This window comes from Bos taurus, chromosome 25, assembly GCF_002263795.3.
Source record: "Bos taurus isolate L1 Dominette 01449 registration number 42190680 breed Hereford chromosome 25, ARS-UCD2.0, whole genome shotgun sequence".
Lineage (NCBI taxonomy): Eukaryota > Metazoa > Chordata > Mammalia > Artiodactyla > Bovidae > Bos > Bos taurus.
This window is the reverse complement of record NC_037352.1, coordinates 41,711,653-41,729,475: the sequence shown is the minus strand read 5'-3', so window position 1 is coordinate 41,729,475 and position 17,823 is coordinate 41,711,653. Positions and strand designations below refer to the sequence as shown.

Here is a 17,823-nt window from a genome sequence, read left to right as displayed (position 1 = left end):
AAGAATCAATCTATAAAGCTAAAGAAGATGGATCACATGACCGTGTCCACTGACAGGGGAAAGCACATGACACAGTGCGAAACCCGCTCTTGACATGCATTCTCAGAAAACCAGTAACGAGGGGAGCTTCCTCGACGTGGCAAACAACACGCAGACTGGCCCCCTCCCCTGGCAGGCTGGGAACAGGGTGAGGAGACCATTCTTCCTGGCCCTATTCGACACAGCTCTGCAAGTTCTAGCCTGTGCAATAAAGCAAGGAAGTGAAGTCATCAAAGGCGCTCAGACTGGAAAGGAAGAAACACAACTGCCTGTCTACAAGCAGGACGACGGCCAACACGGAGGACCCAAGGAACCTGAACCTCTTTCTCTCCGCATGTCCTATTACCGCAGCGCCGTTTGTCATCAGGACTCTCCACTGAAGCTCCTTTTTCCTCCTTTAACTTACTCTTGCACCTCTGTCAAACATCAAGTTGCTGCTACGGGGTAGCTTCTGGGTCGCTATTCAGATACATATCTCTCCCTCCATCAAACCACGCTGTCACTGCTTTTTTGTTTACCACTAATAAAGATTCATTTGGAAATTTCTAAACCTGCCAGAGTGGCACTTGCCAAGCCTTAGGGGCAACCTTAGGGGCACCATCCTTACCAAGCTCCCAGGGGCCACAACAGGCGCCCGCACCCTTCCCCGTTACCTCCCCCTGCTGCCCACCAAGCATGCACACCCACCCTTCAGACCCTGCCAGAGCACCAGGGGGCACTCTCCCTCTAGGAGGCATTACCCCTGGGCCCAAGAGCCAGGCTGGCGGCCCAATGGCCTCCTGGATGATGGCAGGCAGAGCTGCTTGCGTGGGGTTAGGAAAGAGAATGAGGAGGAAGAGGCACCAAGGAGGGCTCCCTGGAAAACCCCAACGTTACCACTGGCCCAAGGAGAGGGAAACCAGCCCAGGGCCGGGCAGGTGGCAACAGCGCCGCACTGCCATGGTCACTGTCAGTCCCCGAGCGCTCACGGCTAATGCGCAGAAACACAGCTGACTTTGTACGTTGCCTTGCATCCTGAAATCCAGTGCGCAGCTCAGTGACGGACGGCCATCCATCCTGGGCAGAAGGAGTGGGGCCAATGCGTGGGCACCCAGCCTCAGTCCTGAGCCCGACCAAGTTTTCCTGTGCAAGGGAGTCTGCCAGCTCCCCTCCCCCAACCACCTTCATTTCGACAGGTCCTAGGGGGCAAAAACGAAGACCCCCACCCACTGTCCCCTAAGGTCTCAGTCAGGATCCTGGCATGGGGAGGACTGCCTTTCCCAGGGGAAGCCAGGCTCTCTCCAGCAGGGTCCTTGTGGGGGCCCACCTACCGGGGGAAGGTCCTCTGGACGCGCAGACGGGAACACCTAAGAGCCAGAGAGGCCCCCCACTCCCACCCGGCCGCCACTAGGTGGTCCTGGGGCTCCTGGGAGGGGCCGTGTCTTCCAGACCTAAGAAGCCACAAAGGCCATGCCAGGGCTGCTGGGCATGCAGGGTGCCCATCAGCCTCAGGCCAGACAGAGCGCCGGGGCCAGGAGCCGCTGCTGACTCCTGGGCGCCCCCAGAGCCTTGGCTCAGCGCCTGCTTCGGGCCAGCCAGGGGCCCCTACGGGCCGGGCCTGGTCAGCGCACTGACCTGTCAGAGCTGCTCGTCTCCCCACCCAGGTCTTCCCCATGGCTGGCGACCCACTGCCACAAGGACGGCACTGGGCTGAGAAGCAGGTTACTGTAATGGCAACAGGGCCAAGGGGAGGGTGGGGGATCCAGGGTTCTACAGCAGCTGTGACAGAGGGAGAGGTGCAGCGTGGGCCCACCCTCGGCGCTTCCCATGTTAGGAATGGGGAGATCTGCTTCCAGGGAGGACAGAGAGGTGCCGACAGAGGCCGAATGGGACTGGACTTGGGTGAGGGGGTGGCGGCAGGTCATGCAGACCAGGAGTAGTGAGGCAGCTGCACCGACAGGGGGATGACCCAGGACGGCCACACAGACTCCTCGGGCCCAGCCGTTCACTCACGTTTACCCCAGTCCCTCCAGGCCCCCCCGCCCTGGCTTCCTCATCGAAGTCGACTACAATGACCCAGGCCTGAGCAACAAGACATTACAGCAACAGAGCCACAGAGATGTCAAAACACGTGACCTTTCCATAAGTCACACTCAGAACTAACCGGTGAACTTACACACTCCTTGCCCTTGACTCACATGTCACAGAGAATCACACTTCCCCATCGGTGTGCCATTTCTGAAAAGGTGCATCTTCAAAAGGAAGACCCTCCTGCCTCAACAGAGGGGGTGGCCCTGGCATCAGGTGGCCCTCAAGCCCCTGACCAGCAGCCCAGAGCCCCCGGTGTGCAGCCCCCCATGGTCACTGCTGGTGCAGGACAAGCGGGAGGGCCAGCTGCGCCTCCCATCCCACAGCAGAGCGCCGGGCTGCAGTCTCCCTTCATCCACAGTGTGGCGCACACTCAGGGCACCAGCCTTGTAAGTGCGGCCTGTGCGGCTACAATGGCAGAGGCCTGGGGTCTAGGAGCACAGGACGGCTCCTCCCGGGCATCACCAGAAACAGTGGGGAGGCTGACTCCACGTGGTTCTCAAAAGTCAATCCTAGGTATGTAGCTGGAAACCCCAGGAGCAGGACCAGCTTCCCGCAGCTCTGCCCCCAGGATGGTGCAGCAGCCCAGGCGTGCCTGAGCCCCAGGAGCAGCAGGCAGCAGGCCACAGAGCTGAGCCCCACGGAGCGCGTTGATATTCCCCGCTACAGAACGCTGATCTGAGCCTGGCTGGAGGGTGGGTCCACTCTGAAGATCTCTGACATGCACAAACTCTGCCATTCTCCCTGGCCAGGAGCCTGCGTGGTGGAGGAAGGAAGTCTTTCTCTGCAGATAAGGCAGTGGGGCGACCCAAGGCTTAGAGGGCCTGCTCTCCCCAGTTAGGATCACAGTTCTGCCAGGTGCAGAGCACCCCTGGCATCCTAGGGTCTCTGGCTTGGAATTCTGGGCTCCAAGGCTTTTCAGAAAAGGAGGTAACAACACTCCTTAATCGCATTGCTAGAAGGATCCAAAGGCCTAAGAAAGCAAAGACCACCTGGCTGCAAATTCTGGCTCTTCTCTGCTGTGTGACCTTGGGCACCCTGCCTAAGTTCTGAGCCTCAGTACGATTTAGAAAGAGGAGAGCACTGTCTTCCATCACAGTAAGGCATGGCTCCTCACTTTAACAACTCTAAGATCAACATGCTTCTTACAATGGACAGCATCAGACTGTTTCCTTGTAATGGTCCATAAAGTTCTGGTATACGCAGCCCTGATGGAGTTTCAGACTTGGTGAAACGTGGCTCATACACCTTGAAAGGCTGCTCTGAGGGCGCAGAACAGAAACCTGTGCCGCCGGTCCTCCACAGCTGGCGACCCACTGCCACAAGGACGGCGCTGGGGTGAGAAGCAGGTTACTGTAATGGCAACAGGGCCAAGGGGAGGGTGGGGGCCCCAGGGTTCTACAAGCGGCTGTGACAGAGGGAGAGGCGATCTGGTCCCCTAGCTGACCCCCAGCTTCCCTCTCTGATCCGTGGTCAGGAAGCTGTCCTGTGAAGCCCGGTAATCTGAGGAGGGGGCCTGAGCCCGGCAGGCAGGACCCTGACGCCACCCAGGGCCAGCCTCAGCCGCGATGCTCATTTCCCTGCTCCGTCAGCCCCTGGTCCCACAGAGAACCTGCGTTAGCGCTGCAACCCGCACACCTGGGTTGTCCAAAACCAATGTTCTTACCGCCGGAGCCAGAACGCGTTGCTAGGAGCAGTTACAGCACAAGCCTTATAGCAGAGGAAACGACCTTGTTCTTGTCGCTTTTCCAACACCTAATTAGAGCAGCAGCTACGGAATTAATTAGGCTGCAAACAGTGCACTGTCTCTTTAAATGGTTTTCCTGTGGCCAGTTGTTTATGAAGAAATTCCTCAAGCCAGGAAGTAAGGGGTGAGCGTGGAGCCAGCAAACACACTTGGGGCAGAGGAGCAGGTGCGCCTGGCAGGCCCCGATTACAACCTTCGAGGGCGGGGTGTCTGTCCCCTGCAGATTAGAGCGCGTCTGACTCAGCGAGCCGGCCCGCCTGCGGACCTCAGCCGAGAGCGCGCCGGACCTTCGGCGGCCCGGGAGGCGGTCGGGGTGGGGGGACTCCGGGCGGGGCCCGGGGCAGGGCGGGTTCAGAGCCAGAGCAGAGCCAGAGCAGAGCCTGGGGTGGGCGGGTTCGGGGGCGGGGCCAGGGTGGAGCCCGGGGTGGGCGGGGCGGGGCCAGAGCGGAGCCGGGGCGAGAACGGGGCCCGGGGCGGGCGCGGCGCGGTCACGTGTGTACACAGGCCCGCGCGGCGTGCGCGCCTTGAGCCCCGCCGCCTCCCGGAGCCCGGAGCTGCCCGCTCCCGCGGCGACTGCGCGGCCCGCGGCCCAGCGAGCCGGTGAGTGGGCGCCGAACTCGGGGGTGGGGGCGGTGGGCACACTCTGGGGCTCGGCCCGCGCGGGGAGCGGCGCGGGGACGCGGCGGCCGGGGGCTGGTTCTCCGCTCCGACTCCCGAGTCCCCTCGGCCCCGCCCGGGCGCTGTCCCCTCCCGTGGCTGCCCTCCAGCCGCGCGGCGCCCGGCCGGCCGGGCCGCTGCCCTGCGGTCATTCACCTGTCCGGGCCGCTGAGAGCCGCTAGCCGCGTAGGCGGCTCGGCAGCACCACAGGCTCCTCACATGTCCTGCGGGGGGCTGACCGCCTGCTTCTGGGTCTCGGTGGCTGTAACTTTCGTCCTTTTTATGATTACAAAATCTTGGGAATTTCTGGAACAGCATTTAAATGGAGATATCAAGTGTCCTAGGACACTTGATAAAAACCCCTGCGCCTGGAGGCTCCTTCAAAACTTGAGAAGGCAGTGCCCTAGCCTCAGAGCACCCATTGACCTGAGACAAGAAACCTAACACCAAGCTAAGCACAGGAGCACGGTGGCTGGGTTCTCTCAGTGGGGCACTGGTCCCGGCCATCTAACCAAGGTTTGGGGGGACAGAGGGTGAGTCGGGACCTGACAGGCTGTCCCTTCATTGCTGGATGCACACTCGCTTGGCAGCCCCAGGCCACCTGCCAACAACCAGTTCCAAATCTTGGCAGAGCAGCGGCTCCCTCCTCCCCACTGTGTCTGCGGCACCTAGTGAGGCTGGCCTCGAGTCCCCAAGCGGCCAGCAGCCTGCTGGCCAGGCCTCTGCAGAAGCCAGAGTGTGGACACGATAACTGACCACGCTTCTGGGCTGCTCACACATAAGGGGGACCAGACACTCTGCCGTTTCAGCTGGGTCTTCACTGGGGCACCGGTCGCCACTGAGAGGAGACAGAGGCCCTGGCAATAACTATGCCCTGGGGACAGCCACAGGCTCCCTGGCCTGCCGGGTCTGGCGCTCCAAACTGGAACCTCTGGTATCTTGCTAAATGAAGAAAGCCTCTAGAGATAACAGGCTTTTAAACATCATAGCTCCCATCTGGTGCACGCATACTGTGCCGAGTCATGGACAGGAAGCTGGGGCCAGGCCCTGCCCTTGACCACTGCTGTCCTGCCGCCGTGGGGGGCACAGAAACACCCAGAGGAGAGACGAGCCCAGCATTAGTCCTGCATTGACTTGGGGCCCATGGAACTCAGAAGCCCCTGGCAGGTGGGTGACGGGAGAAAGGCACGTATGTCCATTGGGTATGAGTGGTGGGGTTTTAGGCTAGGACGTAGAACTGCTTATCAGTGTTTAGTCACCAAGTTGTATCCCACTCTTCGCGACCCCCTGGCTACAACCTGCCAGGCTCCCTCTGTCCATGGGGTTTCCCAGGCAAGAATCCTGGAGTGGGTATCCATTTCCTTCTCCAGGAGACCTTCTCAACCCAGGGATCAAACCTGCATCTCCTGCCTTGACAGGCAGGTTCTTTACCGCTGAGCCGTCAGGAGAGCCCGCAGTCAGTTCAGTCGCTCAGTCCATCACCAGCTCCCGGATTCACTCAGACTCACGTCCATCGAGTCGGTGGTGCCATCCAGCCATCTCATCCTCTGTCGTCCCCTTCTCCTCCTGCCCCCAATCCCTCCCGGCATCAGTCTTTTCCAGTGAGTCAACTCTTCGCATGAGGTGGCCAAAGGACTGGAGTTTCAGCTTTAGCATCACTAGCCCTAAACCTATTATAATGCTTAAACCTATTATATAGTGAAAGAGGGACAAACCTCCAAGGTCCCTGCCAGCAAATACGCATGCGTGACTCCAGGTGGGACGAGGGGCCAGCCACTTTCCAGGGCCTGAGAGGAAGGCGCTCCTTGGGGAGGCGGCAGCCACACCCTCCAGGCCCTGGGATGTCATCTGGGAACCTCAGCAAACAACTTGCTGCCCACCAGGCCGAGTCCTGGGGGTGGGGCTGCCGCCGCCTCAGCTCTCTCCAGGCTGCAGCCTCTCTGGCGCTTGGGCGGCAGCAGGTGTCCGTGGGGTCTCACAGGTGCTGCAGAACAGGGGGCCTCAGTGTAAGGCGTAAAAAGTGAATTTTCACTCTAATTTGAGATGCTAAAAATACAGTGCTGTCAAGGGGCAGAGTTCAGGTCCCTACTCCACCCCCCAGGGACCTGTGGACAGAACCCCCTACGAGTAAGCAGCAGGACAGGGTGCAAAGGGCCAGGTGTCCTGTGCAGTCCCACAGGGGTCTCCTTCCTCCCACACACGTGGTGGGAGGGCAGAGAGCACACAGGAGTTTCCCAGTTTTAATTAGAGCCAAGGAAGCAACTGTTACTATTAGACCAAGTGTAAGGAGCAAAAATAACTGCTGGTTCCTCCCTTGGAAAGAACCACAGGCAGCGATAAGATCTGCGGCTCTGCTCCCAGTGCTCCCCCAGGTAAGAGCACACCAGTTTCAGGCTGGGCAGGGGCCCAACTGGGTGCCAGCGGAGACGGGTCTGTTCTTAGTCTGTTTTCCCCTGATCGAGAGTACTGGAAGGAGCGGTAACCTCAAAATATTAGTCAGGGGACAATAAGAGAAAAAAGCCAAGGAACTAGTGCTCCACAAGCAGAGGAGAACACGGTCCCGAATCCTTCCAGGGAGAGCCTGGGGCCAGGGGCAGGCCAGGACGCGGCCGGCTGCTCCCCTGCCCGCAGCCCTTCCCCACCGGCGGGTGAGCCCGTTCTCTTCCCGGGAGAACCGGAGACGCCACCTGCTTCACGCTCACTGCTCTCTAATTCAGAATCTTAAAAAGCAACAGGCTACGAAAACCAAGACACCCCAAGTGTATAATGAACCGTTGCTTATCGCAGCCCAGGAAGGCACAGCGTCTGATACCAATCAGTATGCGTAAGCGCTCTACGTTGAAAACCGATGAAAATATCAGCTTTTCCGGAGTGTCTGGCTCCTCTAGCTGGATGTTAATTGTAGCTAGAGCCTCTGCCCATTATTGCAAAAGGCAATAAACACTCAGGAGTCATTTTCAAAGCGTTATGATGGCTCCAGAGCACTCAGTTGAAGTCCAGGCAAAGTATACAGTGGGTCTCCAGGACGTCAGGCAGGCAGGCCGGGCCGGTGCCCACCAGGACACACTGCCGTGGCCTCGGGGCCCTGTGCCCAGCTCCCGGTCTGGGCTCTGCCAGCCCTTCTGCCCAGTGGGTCCTCATGTTTGCCTTGGGGAAAGGCCTTTGAGGCCATCTCACAGGCTGCGGGACACCGGTCACAGAGCTCCCTCTTTGGGGTGCTCTGGGCAGGCGGGAACAGACGGGGTGCAGTGGGATGAGGTCAGTGACCTTGGAGGGGAGTTAGCTGGTGCTTCAGTTGGGCAGGCTGTGTGCACACAGGGCCACTGGGGAGCCCCTGCCCATCATGGCCCCCGCCCGCCATTGCTCTGCTGAGCTCCTGGCCCCCCTCTTTCCGTGGAGATCACAGGGCTGTAACCCTGCGTTTGGGCAAGGCTTTTCATTGCCTGTGGACATTCACTTTTGAAGGGTTAGTTTATGCAGTTCTAGGCTTTTTTTTTTTTTTTTTAAAAAGGCCCAAGGAGAAAAGATGCTGACATCTGGCCTCAAAATACTTCCAGCAGCTAACCCAGGCGTGCGGTCCTTGCCGGCAAGGAATGAAAGACAGGGTGCCTGTAAGCAGGGCGCCATCAGGGAGGACCTGCCCGGACCCCGAGGGGCTGGGAGCCCAGCTCAGCAAGCGCAGGTCCAGAGACTCGCTGTCTGTTCCTACAGCAGCCCTGGGGGCCCGGGGCTGCTGAGCTGTGGCAGGACCCCCCGCCCCCTATCCCCGTGAGAATCTGCCCTTGGCCTGGGGCATCTGCACTCTGCCCTCCCTCCCCCGTCTCCTCTCCCCACACGGCAGCTGGCAGAGTCTGAGGGAGGCAGCACAGCAGCGCAAATGTGTGGGAGGCGAGGACCCGCCGTTCCATGCCCAGCACCAGGGAGGGACGCTCACCCCCTCACTCCGTCCTCCCGACAGCCTGACCGGGGACCCAAGCCAGGCAGCTGTGGGCAGGGCGCCCAGGGAGGCTGGTCCTCAGTCCGCGGCCCGCGGATGGGAGCCCTCACCAGGCAGCGTGCGCCCCTCCCAAGGGGAGGTCTGAGTCGGGCCAGGGGGCACGATCGAGCTGCTTCCCCAGAGGACAAGAGCGTAAGAGCAGGTGGCCCTCAGTGCAGCGGGGCTTAGACACGCGCCCCGTGGCCCAATATCCCCCACGGGCACCCAGCCTGCATGCCACCCCCTCCCTGGGGCCTGCCACCAGCCCCCACCGTGTCCCCTGTCCCCATCACCAAAGCACGGGGGGTTGAGGGGGCGGGGGCTGCCTCACTGCCGCCCTAGCACCCAGCTCAGAGTCCCGGGCACCGAGCAGAGGCTGGCCCGTTGGCTCATCTGCCCCGTGGCCCAGCCGCCCGCCAGCCCCCTCTCCAGGCCGTGTGCTGCACGGCCCTGTCTGCCCAGCGTGCCGGCTTGGGTCAGCGTGGCCGGCGCCCATGCAGGCACCACGGAGGACACGTCGCGTCTCGGGAGCTCCTGGTTAAGTCCAGAGCGGAGCAGGGGCCCCTCCCCGATGCCACAGCAGTGCCGCTAGCCTGCACTCACGTCAGGGTCCACCTGGGAGTCCGGTGCCCTCCCCGGGCGGGGCACCCTCTGCTCTGCCAGGCTGGCCGCGCTCCCCTCTTCAGTCCACTGCTGGCCCTAGGCAGGAACCACCCTGGCGCGAGGCTGTGAAGACATCTACACTCCCTGGAACAAGACCATCCGGAAGTTGGCCGAGTGGCAGTCACCCGGGGCCAGGCAGGGCCACTGCCCCAGGAGCATGATCAGAGAGAACAGACAGAACTCTCAAAGAGTGGGGGGTGCAAATTATCTCCAGGTCGAGTTAATCCCCTTGGGAGAGACCGGATGTGGTGACCGCCGGACTACCTCGACGGCCAAGGAGCAAGCCAGGATGCTGGAGCCCACCAGCCCTCCCACCCCAGGCCACACGACGTCAGGGCTGGGCAGTCCTGCTGCTGGCATTGCTGCGAGACCACGGCCACAGGCCTGCACGTGCCAGGCGCGCCCCTGCTCCGTGGACAAAGGCTGGTTGCAGGCCTGGCTGGGCACGCCCGCCACAGAAGAGGGGTGCCCACGGGTGAGGGTCCGAGAGTGAGGGGATATGTCTTCAGCCAGACGCGCACACCTGTATGTTCCCTGGGCCCGGCAGAGGGGGACAGAAGGCCTGGGGGGAGGCGCGGACCTGGCCGGGCAGAGGCAGGGCTGAGGGTGGGCGGGAGGTCAAGGCCCTGTCGGATGATGGGGCCCTGGACAGCACCTGGTGGGCGCTGCTGTAGGGAGGCGTGGAGGAGGGCCCAGAGGTCCAGGAGGCTCCACCAAGCATGGCAGGAAGGCGGCCACGCCGGCCGGGGCGCCTGCAGGCAGGTCTGCTGGTGGGAGAGGCAGGCGGGGTGCATTAGAGGGCAGGCTGGGAGCCAGGAGGCCCGCGCGCGGCAGTGCGCAGCTCCGACTGGTGTCATCAGGACGGCCCCAGGGCAGGGTGACAGGACCAGAATGGACAAGGCCGCTGGGCTCCTGGCCCCTCCTGCCCCTGGGGCCCTACTGACGACACCGGTCAGAGCTGCAGCGGGTGACGGGCAGCCACAGGCGGTGTCATTGGCCCTGCTACGCAGGGACAGTGAGGGCCCGTGGTGCCAGGGGGCAGGGCCCGGCCACTGAGGGCCCACCTGGCCTTGCCTCCCGCCCCTGGGAGGGCCAGGACCACAGAGGGCCCTGCCTGGAATCCTGGTCTCTGGCCACCATCCAACTTCCCCTTTCTCAGGAAGGAAGTGAACAGAGCTGGTAACTGGAAAGACAGCCCAGCCCAGCCTAAGCCAGTGTGGAGGGTGGGGCCACCATTGTTCTCAGGCCCCCTCCTCACGGGGCCTAGTGGGAGGGGAGCCTGTTCCCAGACTCCTGCACTCGCAGAGCCAGAGCACAAAGGGAAGTGGGGTGACTCGGAGGCGGCGGGAAGTGGGGGTGGGGATCCACAGGGGCAGCACAGGGACCCGGACATGGAGGGACACCAGCTAGAGGCCTCGCGCTTTGATCAGCTGCCCCGCAGCCGGGATGGGCAGACAGTCCCAAAGTGACCGCTGCTGACGGCAAGTCTGGGGGTGCTGGGCGCAGCTGCTGCTCCGGGTTCCCAAGAGCCCATGGGCGCCACCCACCCCAGCAAGCATCTCAGTGCCTCGTCCCCTCCACGTCGGCAGTCTGCCTCCTGCCCTTCTCACCCGCACCCCCAGGCGTGACACCTAGAGGCGAGGGGCCTCTGGGAAGAACACGGGGACAAAAAGCTAAGACAGGCTGAAAGCAAGGAAACCGCCACCTTTAGTGCGTGAGCTGCATCTGAACTCAGCCGTGTCCTCGCCGCGGAGGCCGACAGGACGCGCACAGAGCTGTCTAGTTTTTGGGCAGGGTTTCCAAATTCTGTGTGTATGAGCTGCCAGGACACAGCAGCTCGCGTGGGTTTTTAATCTAAACTCAGCGCTGACCGCTGAGACACAACAGCCCCTCTCAGGTCAACCAAGCTGGCCATTTAAGCACCTGAGCTCTTGAAAAAAGTTCTGAGCTGATTTGCTCCGCGTGACTGCCTCCCAAGGACTGCGCAGGTCTCCAGCGGGGCAGGGCCCCTGCCAGCACGTCCCCCGCTTCCCTCGGCCCAGGAGCCCGTGGGGCCCTTTCCACTGCCCACCCGACATCGCAGAGGGCCACCCTTCCGTCCTCAGCCTACCCTGGCCGAACCTGCCCTCCAGTGTATGGAGACCCCCAGGAGGGGCAGACGCACCAGGAGACCCCCCTGTCGGGCCTCCGGGGAGCCTGTGGGCAGGGTGCCCTTCCCGTGTGCCGGCCCTTCCCGACACAACCCTCAAGGCTCCGAACTGGCTGTAAACAGGAGGCGCAGCTGCTGCCTGCAGAGGACGGGCACCGCGAGAACCAGGCGGCGGCGCGTGCGCACCCACGCCTCGCGGAGGAGCACACCGCGCCGGCAAACAGTACCGGAGAGAGTGGGGACAGCCGGCAGAAGCGGAGGGACTGAGGCCCGGGGCCGGGAGCCGGGCGAGGCGGCCGCGCGGGGGCTGGGTCTCGGGCTGGTCAGGCACCGACAGGATGCTCTGTGGACCAGCGTCCCGGCCCAGCACTGCCCAGGCCTCTGCTCAGCGCGCAGGAGCCCGCTGGCCTTCGAGAGGGAAATGGGCAGCGAATCGGCTAGAAGAGGATGGACAAGGGCTCCGAGGACCCCTCAGGCCCGGCCCTGCCTGGGGCTCCTTCCCACACCCTGGACCCCAGGTCTGGGAGAGGGACCCGAGTCCCTGAGGCGGCTGAGAGTAGATGCCCTCCCTGGAGGTGATGAAGCCGGCAGGCAGCCGGTGCTCAGCAGTCCTGCCCCCGGCCTTCGGCTGCTGCCTCAGTGGCTCGTTAAGATACAGACGCCCCCGCCCCTCGAGGCTCCTGCCTGACCCCTTCGTGTCTGGCGGGGGGAGGTGGGGGGAGTCGCAGGCACACACCCTGTAGGCGGGCGCCTGCTCTGTCGCGATGGCTGGCAAACAATCACCTGGGGAGGTCACATGTCATTCCCCCTGTGCCCCCCACGCTAGGCTCGCTCCCGCGGGATTGGGGCCTGGCCACTTAAGGGCAGGCGGGGCCTCCCTCGCCCCTGGACCTGGGAGGCCAAGGTCTGCCCCAGAGGGTTGCTGGCCTCGCTCTGAGAGCAGGAGGCCCAGTGAGCTCAGGACACATGGCGTGGAGAGTTCCCCCCCGCGGGACTCGCGTTTCTCAAGAAAGTCTGTCCTTCCCTCACCACCAAGACGCCTCCACCCGCCAAGGCCCACCCAGACCTTAGCGCCCGCCTGCCCCGACCCTGCCAGGCCGGGAGGCAGAGGACCGGAAGAACGCCAGGCGCACGTGCACACCACCTCCGGCCCCTCCCCAGGGCTCCAGCGGCAGCTGGTCTTCAGGACAGGTGTCCCAGTGCCCTGGCACGGCACACCAGCGCTGCCCAGGCGGCGCGAGGGAGGCGGGTTGCTGGGCACAGACGGCGGTGGGGTGGAGGGCGGTGTCATAGGATTCCGCAGTCAGTGCAGGTAAGGAAGGATGCGCCCAGCAGGGCTGCCGCAGCCTCAGGAAGGCTGAGGTTCCCGCGAGGGGGGCCGCGGGGCCAGGCCTTGGGTCCACCCCCAGGCCCCCAGCTCTCCTCTACAGGCCTTTCTCACGTGGCCCAGGCGCCACAAGGTGGCAGCAGGCGCCTTATGGTTCCAGGGCTGTGGGTTTCCCAGCAAACGGTCAAGGAGGCCCGCGAGGCTTTTAAAGCCCTCACAGCTTCCAGCGATGATACCTTCGGCCGCAGAAAACATGCACAGCCCCGTTTCCGCCGGCCTCGGGGCCGGGGGACGGGCTGTGGTCGCCAAGGACTCACGCACTGCTCTTCCCACAGCCCGCCATGTGGAGCTGCCCGCTCAACGGCACGGACGGCGAGGACCCGCTGCCCTGCCTGCACGTCCAGAGAGCGCTGTCCGCGCTGTCGCTGCTCTACCTGCTGGGCGGCGTCCCCCTCGGCCTGGGCTACAACGCGCTTCTGCTGCTGGCCAACCTGCACGACCCAGGCAGCATGACCATGCCCGACGTCTACTTTGCCAACATGGCGGCGGCCGGGCTGCTACTCTGCGCCCTGGCGCCCGCGCACCTGCTGGGCCCTGGCGCAGCTGGCGGAGCCGCCTGGGACCTGGGCAGCGAGGTGCACGTCTCGCTGCTGGTGCTGTTCAACGTGGCGGCGCTAGTGACGCTGTACTCCACGGCCCTGCTGGGCCTGGACTGCTACATCGAGCGCGCGCTGCCACGCACCTACATGTCCAGCGTCTACAACACCCGGCACGTGTGCGGCTTCGTCTGGGGCGGCGCCCTGCTCGCCGGCTTCTCCTCTCTGCTCTTCCACATCTGCAGCCACGTGGCCGCGCGGCTGGTGGAGTGCTCGCGGATGCGGGACGCGGCGGCGGCCGACGCCATCATGCTGCTCGTCGGCTACCTGGTGCCTGGCCTGGCCGCACTCTATGCGCTCGCGCTCCTGGTGCGGGTCCGCAAGGAGGACACGCCGCTCGACCGGGACGCGGGCCGCCCGGACCCCTCGGCGCACAGGCTGCTGGTGGCCACCACGTGCGCGCAGTTCGGGCTCTGGACGCCCCATTACCTGATGCTCCTGGGGCGCACGGTCCTGGCGGCGCGGGGGAAGCCACTGGACGGGCACCACGTGGGGACGCTGCTCCTCGCCAAGGACCTGTCCAGGTTCCTGGCCTTCGCCAGCAGCGCTGTGGTGCCGCTTCTGTACCGCCACATCGACAGAAACTTCCCCGGCAAGCTGCGGCGGCTGATGAAGAAGCTGCGCCGCGGGCACCAGAACTGCTCCCCAGACCAAGCAGGGGCGCAGCCGGTGACGACATAGACGCTGCTCCACGGGCACCGCCGGGGTGGGGCGAGCCGCACTGGCCGGAAAGCACAACGCGCAGTGACCAGTCCGGTGCCCGAGGCTTGCTCCCTCCTCCCAGGTCAGGCATCCAGGCGACGATGCTGACTCCAGCCCCTGCTCCCTTGCCCCTGGAGACGAGGCAGAAACGGACGCAGCCCCTTGGAGTTCCCCAGGGGCCCGGTGTGAGGATGAGCCGTGTCCTTGGTGCCCGGCCGCCCTCGGGTGTGCTTGCCTCCCGCACCCACCTTTCAGGTCCGCGCCCGCAACAGCCTGCTTCCCCTCGGCCTCAAACAAAGTAATGAAAACCTAACACCAGTATTTATAACTTTGTACTGTTAAAATACTAGCCCTCCCCCCTTCTGTTTATGAGGAGACGTTTGATAGGAAAGTCAGAAGGTATTAAAATGAAGGAAACGCAAACCCACTCAGGTGGCGAGCCTCGCGGCCACAGGGCAAAACAGGGCTGCAGGCTTCCGGGGACACGCAGGCGTGGCGGGAGGGGCCGGATGGGGCGTCTGCGGCCGCCAGGTGTGCCCCTGCTGGCGCTGGTCCAGTGAGGGTCTGTCCTGAATGACTCCCGAAAGTGTGCACAAAAGTTGAGTGTCAATAAGGCGAAGGGAGGAAAATGCTCTTAGGATTTCTAACCCCAAAGCCGACGGGCCTGCCCACAGGAAACACGGATCTGGGCAGGCAGGCTCACGGGGCTGCAGAGCCCACCCGCCACCCTTCGCCCTCTCCCACACCCCGCCTTCTGTCAGTGTCAGCTGTTAGGGACGCCGGGGCGCCTCCCTTTCCACTCCCCATGTCTTCACAAAGAAATCACAGCCCCTCACCCCAACCCTGTTCTGAACCCTAAACGCCCTAAAAGCAAAGGTCTGTTTCTGAAGGCTGCAGTCCCTGTAGGACGTCTTTCAGACAAAAGACATACACGATGCTGGGCGCCGCCCCCGCCCGGCTGCTGCCGTAAACATTCGAGGTGTGCTCACTGACCGCCAGCTGCCCCAGGGCCAAGCTGCTCTTCTCGGCGATGTCTGTTGGGGGAACAGCCCCACGTGGCCCCAGTCTCTTGGGAAGTCGAGCCAAGAGTCAGGTGCGTGCTTTTCTACCTGCAGACTGACTTCCCTCCAGGCTGATGGCCCGTACAGAACTACAGACACGCTGGACTCTGGGGCTGCAGTAAGCCTTGGGGGACGGAGCAGCAGGAATCGGTGGTCTCTGGGCGCTCCTGGCAGTGACAAGCACAGATGCCCACCAGCTGCTCCAGGGCCCCAGGGCCTGGTGGGAGCTCTCCTCAAATTCCCAGGGCCTCAGGCGGATGCCCCCCGCTCCCCCAGCATGTCCCCCCATAGGGATCCCAAGACAGCAGCAGCCGTGCTGAGGGGTGATGGGTGCCCTCCTCAGGGTCCCGGAGCCAGTAGAGAGAAGCGGCTCTCCCCCACACCAGGGGCTCCTTGGAGGAGGGGAGCCCAGGGCGCAGCTCTCTGTCCACTGCCCCACCCCCAGCCCAGCTGGCTCCCCACAGCGCAGGGGGCCTAAAATCACTTTTTATTTCGCTTTCTCAGTGGCTTTGCTTGAAAGCTGGCTGGTCTCTGGGGACCTCTGGGGGAAGGGTGTCATACGGTAGCAGCCACAGGTTTCTGTCCCGCGTCCACCTCTACTGATGACAGAGGATGAGCCGGGGGTCAGGTGCAGACCCCGCCACTGCTGCTGCTGCGTCCTGAACCCCCCTCTGCCCCTGATCAAGGAGCAAGCCCACCTTCGCCTCAGCCACTGGCACCACAACAGTCTATTTCCATGGACGCTGGCTTGACGATCTCGTGCTGAACTTCGGTCACTTCCTGCTGCCCGAGTATGTTTGATTCCTAGTACTCCTGCCACAGTCGCTAAAAAAATTGAATGAATTTTGAACCATTTCAATGAGATCAGGCAGGTTCCGGGTTGTATGGCCGTACATAGACTTGAGGCATTTAGAAGAGAATGAGGAGCTATTTGGAAAATGTCAAGGTAGACCCTGCACTCTGTCCTTTTAAAAAACAAAAACCAAAACCAAAAAAACACAACTCTGTTAGTATGTATATATTTTGACTGCTGTTAGTATGTATATATTTTGACTGTGTGGCATGTGGGATCTTAGTTCCCCACCAGGGATTAAACCCACAGCCCCTGCATTGGAAACACAGAGTCTTAACCACTGGACCACCAGGAAGTCCCTGAATGTGGTTTTAATGATATTATTTTTGTCAACAGACAAACACCTACCTTGCCATGCTTCATTACTCAGGATCCCCAAAGGTGAATTTAACCTTGGGTTTATTTCATGAAGGTTATAAAACTTAATGTAAGAAACTGGGTCTTTTACTAACTGTGGCAAATGCTATCAAGAAGTCAGGACTTCGCTGGTAGCACAGTGGGTAGGAATCCTCCTGGCAACGCAGGAGACATGGGTTCGGTCCCTGGTCGGGACGATGGCACGTGCTGCGGAGCCCGAGTCCGCAGCCACAACTACTGAGCGCCCGCTCTGCGACCGGCGAGCCGGGGTTCCCGAGCCTCGTGCTGCGCCTGCTGAGGCCTGTGCGCCTGCAGCCCGTGCTCGGCGACAAGGGAAGGCCCCATGTGAGGGGCCCGTGCACCGCAACCAGGGAGTGGCCCTGCTCACCAACACTAGGCACAAACCTGTGTGCAGCAGCGAAGGCCCAGCGCAGCCAAGACTTAAATAATTTTTTAATTAAAAAACTCAAACATTTGTTTCTTTATAAAAAGGACCTGACAAAGGACAAACCAGGAATAAGTCATTAAGGTGCTAAATTACAAGTTCTTGAAATTAAAATCAGTTGGGAAATGTGGGGGCCTTCTCATTTCTAACCCGTTACATCTGCCCAGATGGCTTGAATTTACTGCAGGTGTGTCTTAGAAACTGGGGAAGAAAACCCACACGTTTGAAGATTAAATTACTTGATACTTATTGGCCAATTTCTGGATTCTAATGTGTGTGTTTCTTGGGGTGTGTGACATGTCAGCTAAACAGCACATAGAGGTATAACAAAACAAGTCTTTCCCCTCATGAGTTAAACAAACTCCAGCCTTTTTGGTTACACCGTGGCTCCTCTGTACTGGTCAGGGCTGACCCTGCACCAGGCGGGTCTTAAGTCCGACGCGGATAAACCCCGAGCTGTCCAAGGGCCCATGGTGTGTCCACGGGGCTGGTGGTGGGTGGGTCCCACACACTCGCGGGGGCCAGGGCTCCGGGAGGCGGGGGTCTGCTCACACAGCTGTGCCTTCCGTCAACACTGCTCGTGCGGGACACAAAACTGGGCACTTCCTTTCCACGTGTAGGTTTCCCAGCTGTTCCATGGGGGAGGGGGGGGGCCACTGCCAAACCGCCGGCACCCGCCGCCCCGAGAGCCACGAGGCAGGAAGCCAGCCGATGGGATTCCGATTCCAAGCGGGCTAACGGGCGGCTCAGTGACCGCGGGCGCGGAGCGGGCGTGTTCGCGCGGCGCCCTCCGGTGGCCGCCGCGGCCCTCCACCTGCGCGCAAGGCGGCGGCTGCCAGCGCGCGGCGCCGACTCCCGAGGAGGCCTCGCCGCTCACACGTCCCGTCCAGGGGTTTCCTTCAGAAGCCGAGTTGCGCGGACGCCCTGGCCCAGGATCCTCAGGGCCTCGGAGACCACAGCAAATCCTGCCTTTATAAGACAGGCCCCCAGGGCGGGCCGTGGAGGCGCGCCCGGCATGCACATGCACAGCCCAGGGGCACTGAACCCACAGACGGTGCGGCTCTCAGGAGGCAGCCGGCTCCGCGCGGTCTCTGACCCCCAGTCGCCTCAGTAACGCAGCGCAC

General features: G+C 62.2%; 2 protein-coding genes and 1 non-coding gene across 19 annotated transcripts in view; 1 reads left to right on the top strand and 2 right to left on the bottom strand.

The window, feature by feature from the left end:
• Positions 1–17,823, bottom strand: part of C25H7orf50 (chromosome 25 C7orf50 homolog) — a 67,429-nt gene that overhangs the window by 15,803 nt on the left and 33,803 nt on the right. Inside the window, exon 1 of one of the 13 annotated variants that reach the window (XM_059881330.1) lies at positions 3,256–3,766. The exons of the other annotated variants lie outside the window; for them this stretch is intronic. Within the exon in view, the coding sequence (XP_059737313.1) occupies positions 3,256–3,267 (12 nt within the window). The 5' untranslated portion in view covers positions 3,268–3,766. Of the gene's footprint in view, positions 1–3,255; positions 3,767–17,823 lie in introns of those variants that run through there. 13 annotated transcript variants of the gene reach the window in all.
• On the top strand, positions 4,353–16,956 carry GPR146 (G protein-coupled receptor 146). 5 transcript variants are annotated; one of them, NM_001192117.2, is made up of 2 exons: positions 4,353–4,453; positions 12,961–14,406. In NM_001192117.2, exon 2 carries the CDS (start codon positions 12,967–12,969, stop codon positions 13,960–13,962), a length of 996 nt encoding a protein of 331 aa, NP_001179046.1. In that variant the 5' UTR covers positions 4,353–4,453; positions 12,961–12,966; the 3' UTR covers positions 13,963–14,406. The 5 variants fall into 5 exon arrangements, with proteins under 5 accessions (NP_001179046.1, XP_005225101.1, XP_015315901.1 ...); XM_005225044.5 differs by lacking the exon at positions 4,353–4,453 and adding an exon at positions 6,034–6,111 and having other exon boundaries at positions 12,961–16,956; XM_015460415.3 differs by lacking the exon at positions 4,353–4,453 and adding an exon at positions 6,120–6,882 and having other exon boundaries at positions 12,961–16,956.
• On the bottom strand, positions 4,513–4,594 carry MIR2389 (microRNA mir-2389). Its single transcript, NR_031242.1, has one exon. It is a non-coding gene; the product is annotated as a microRNA mir-2389 (primary transcript).

Bases quoted from the DNA above. Each gene is read 5' to 3' on its own strand.
- GPR146 (XM_059881211.1), top strand. From the start codon at position 11,637: ATGCTCTGTGGACCAGCGTCCCGGCCCAGCACTGCCCAGGCCTCTGCT. The intron at 11,817-12,960 runs GTCTGGGAGAGG...CTCTTCCCACAG, and splicing joins TCCCACACCCTGGACCCCAG to CCCGCCATGTGGAGCTGCCC.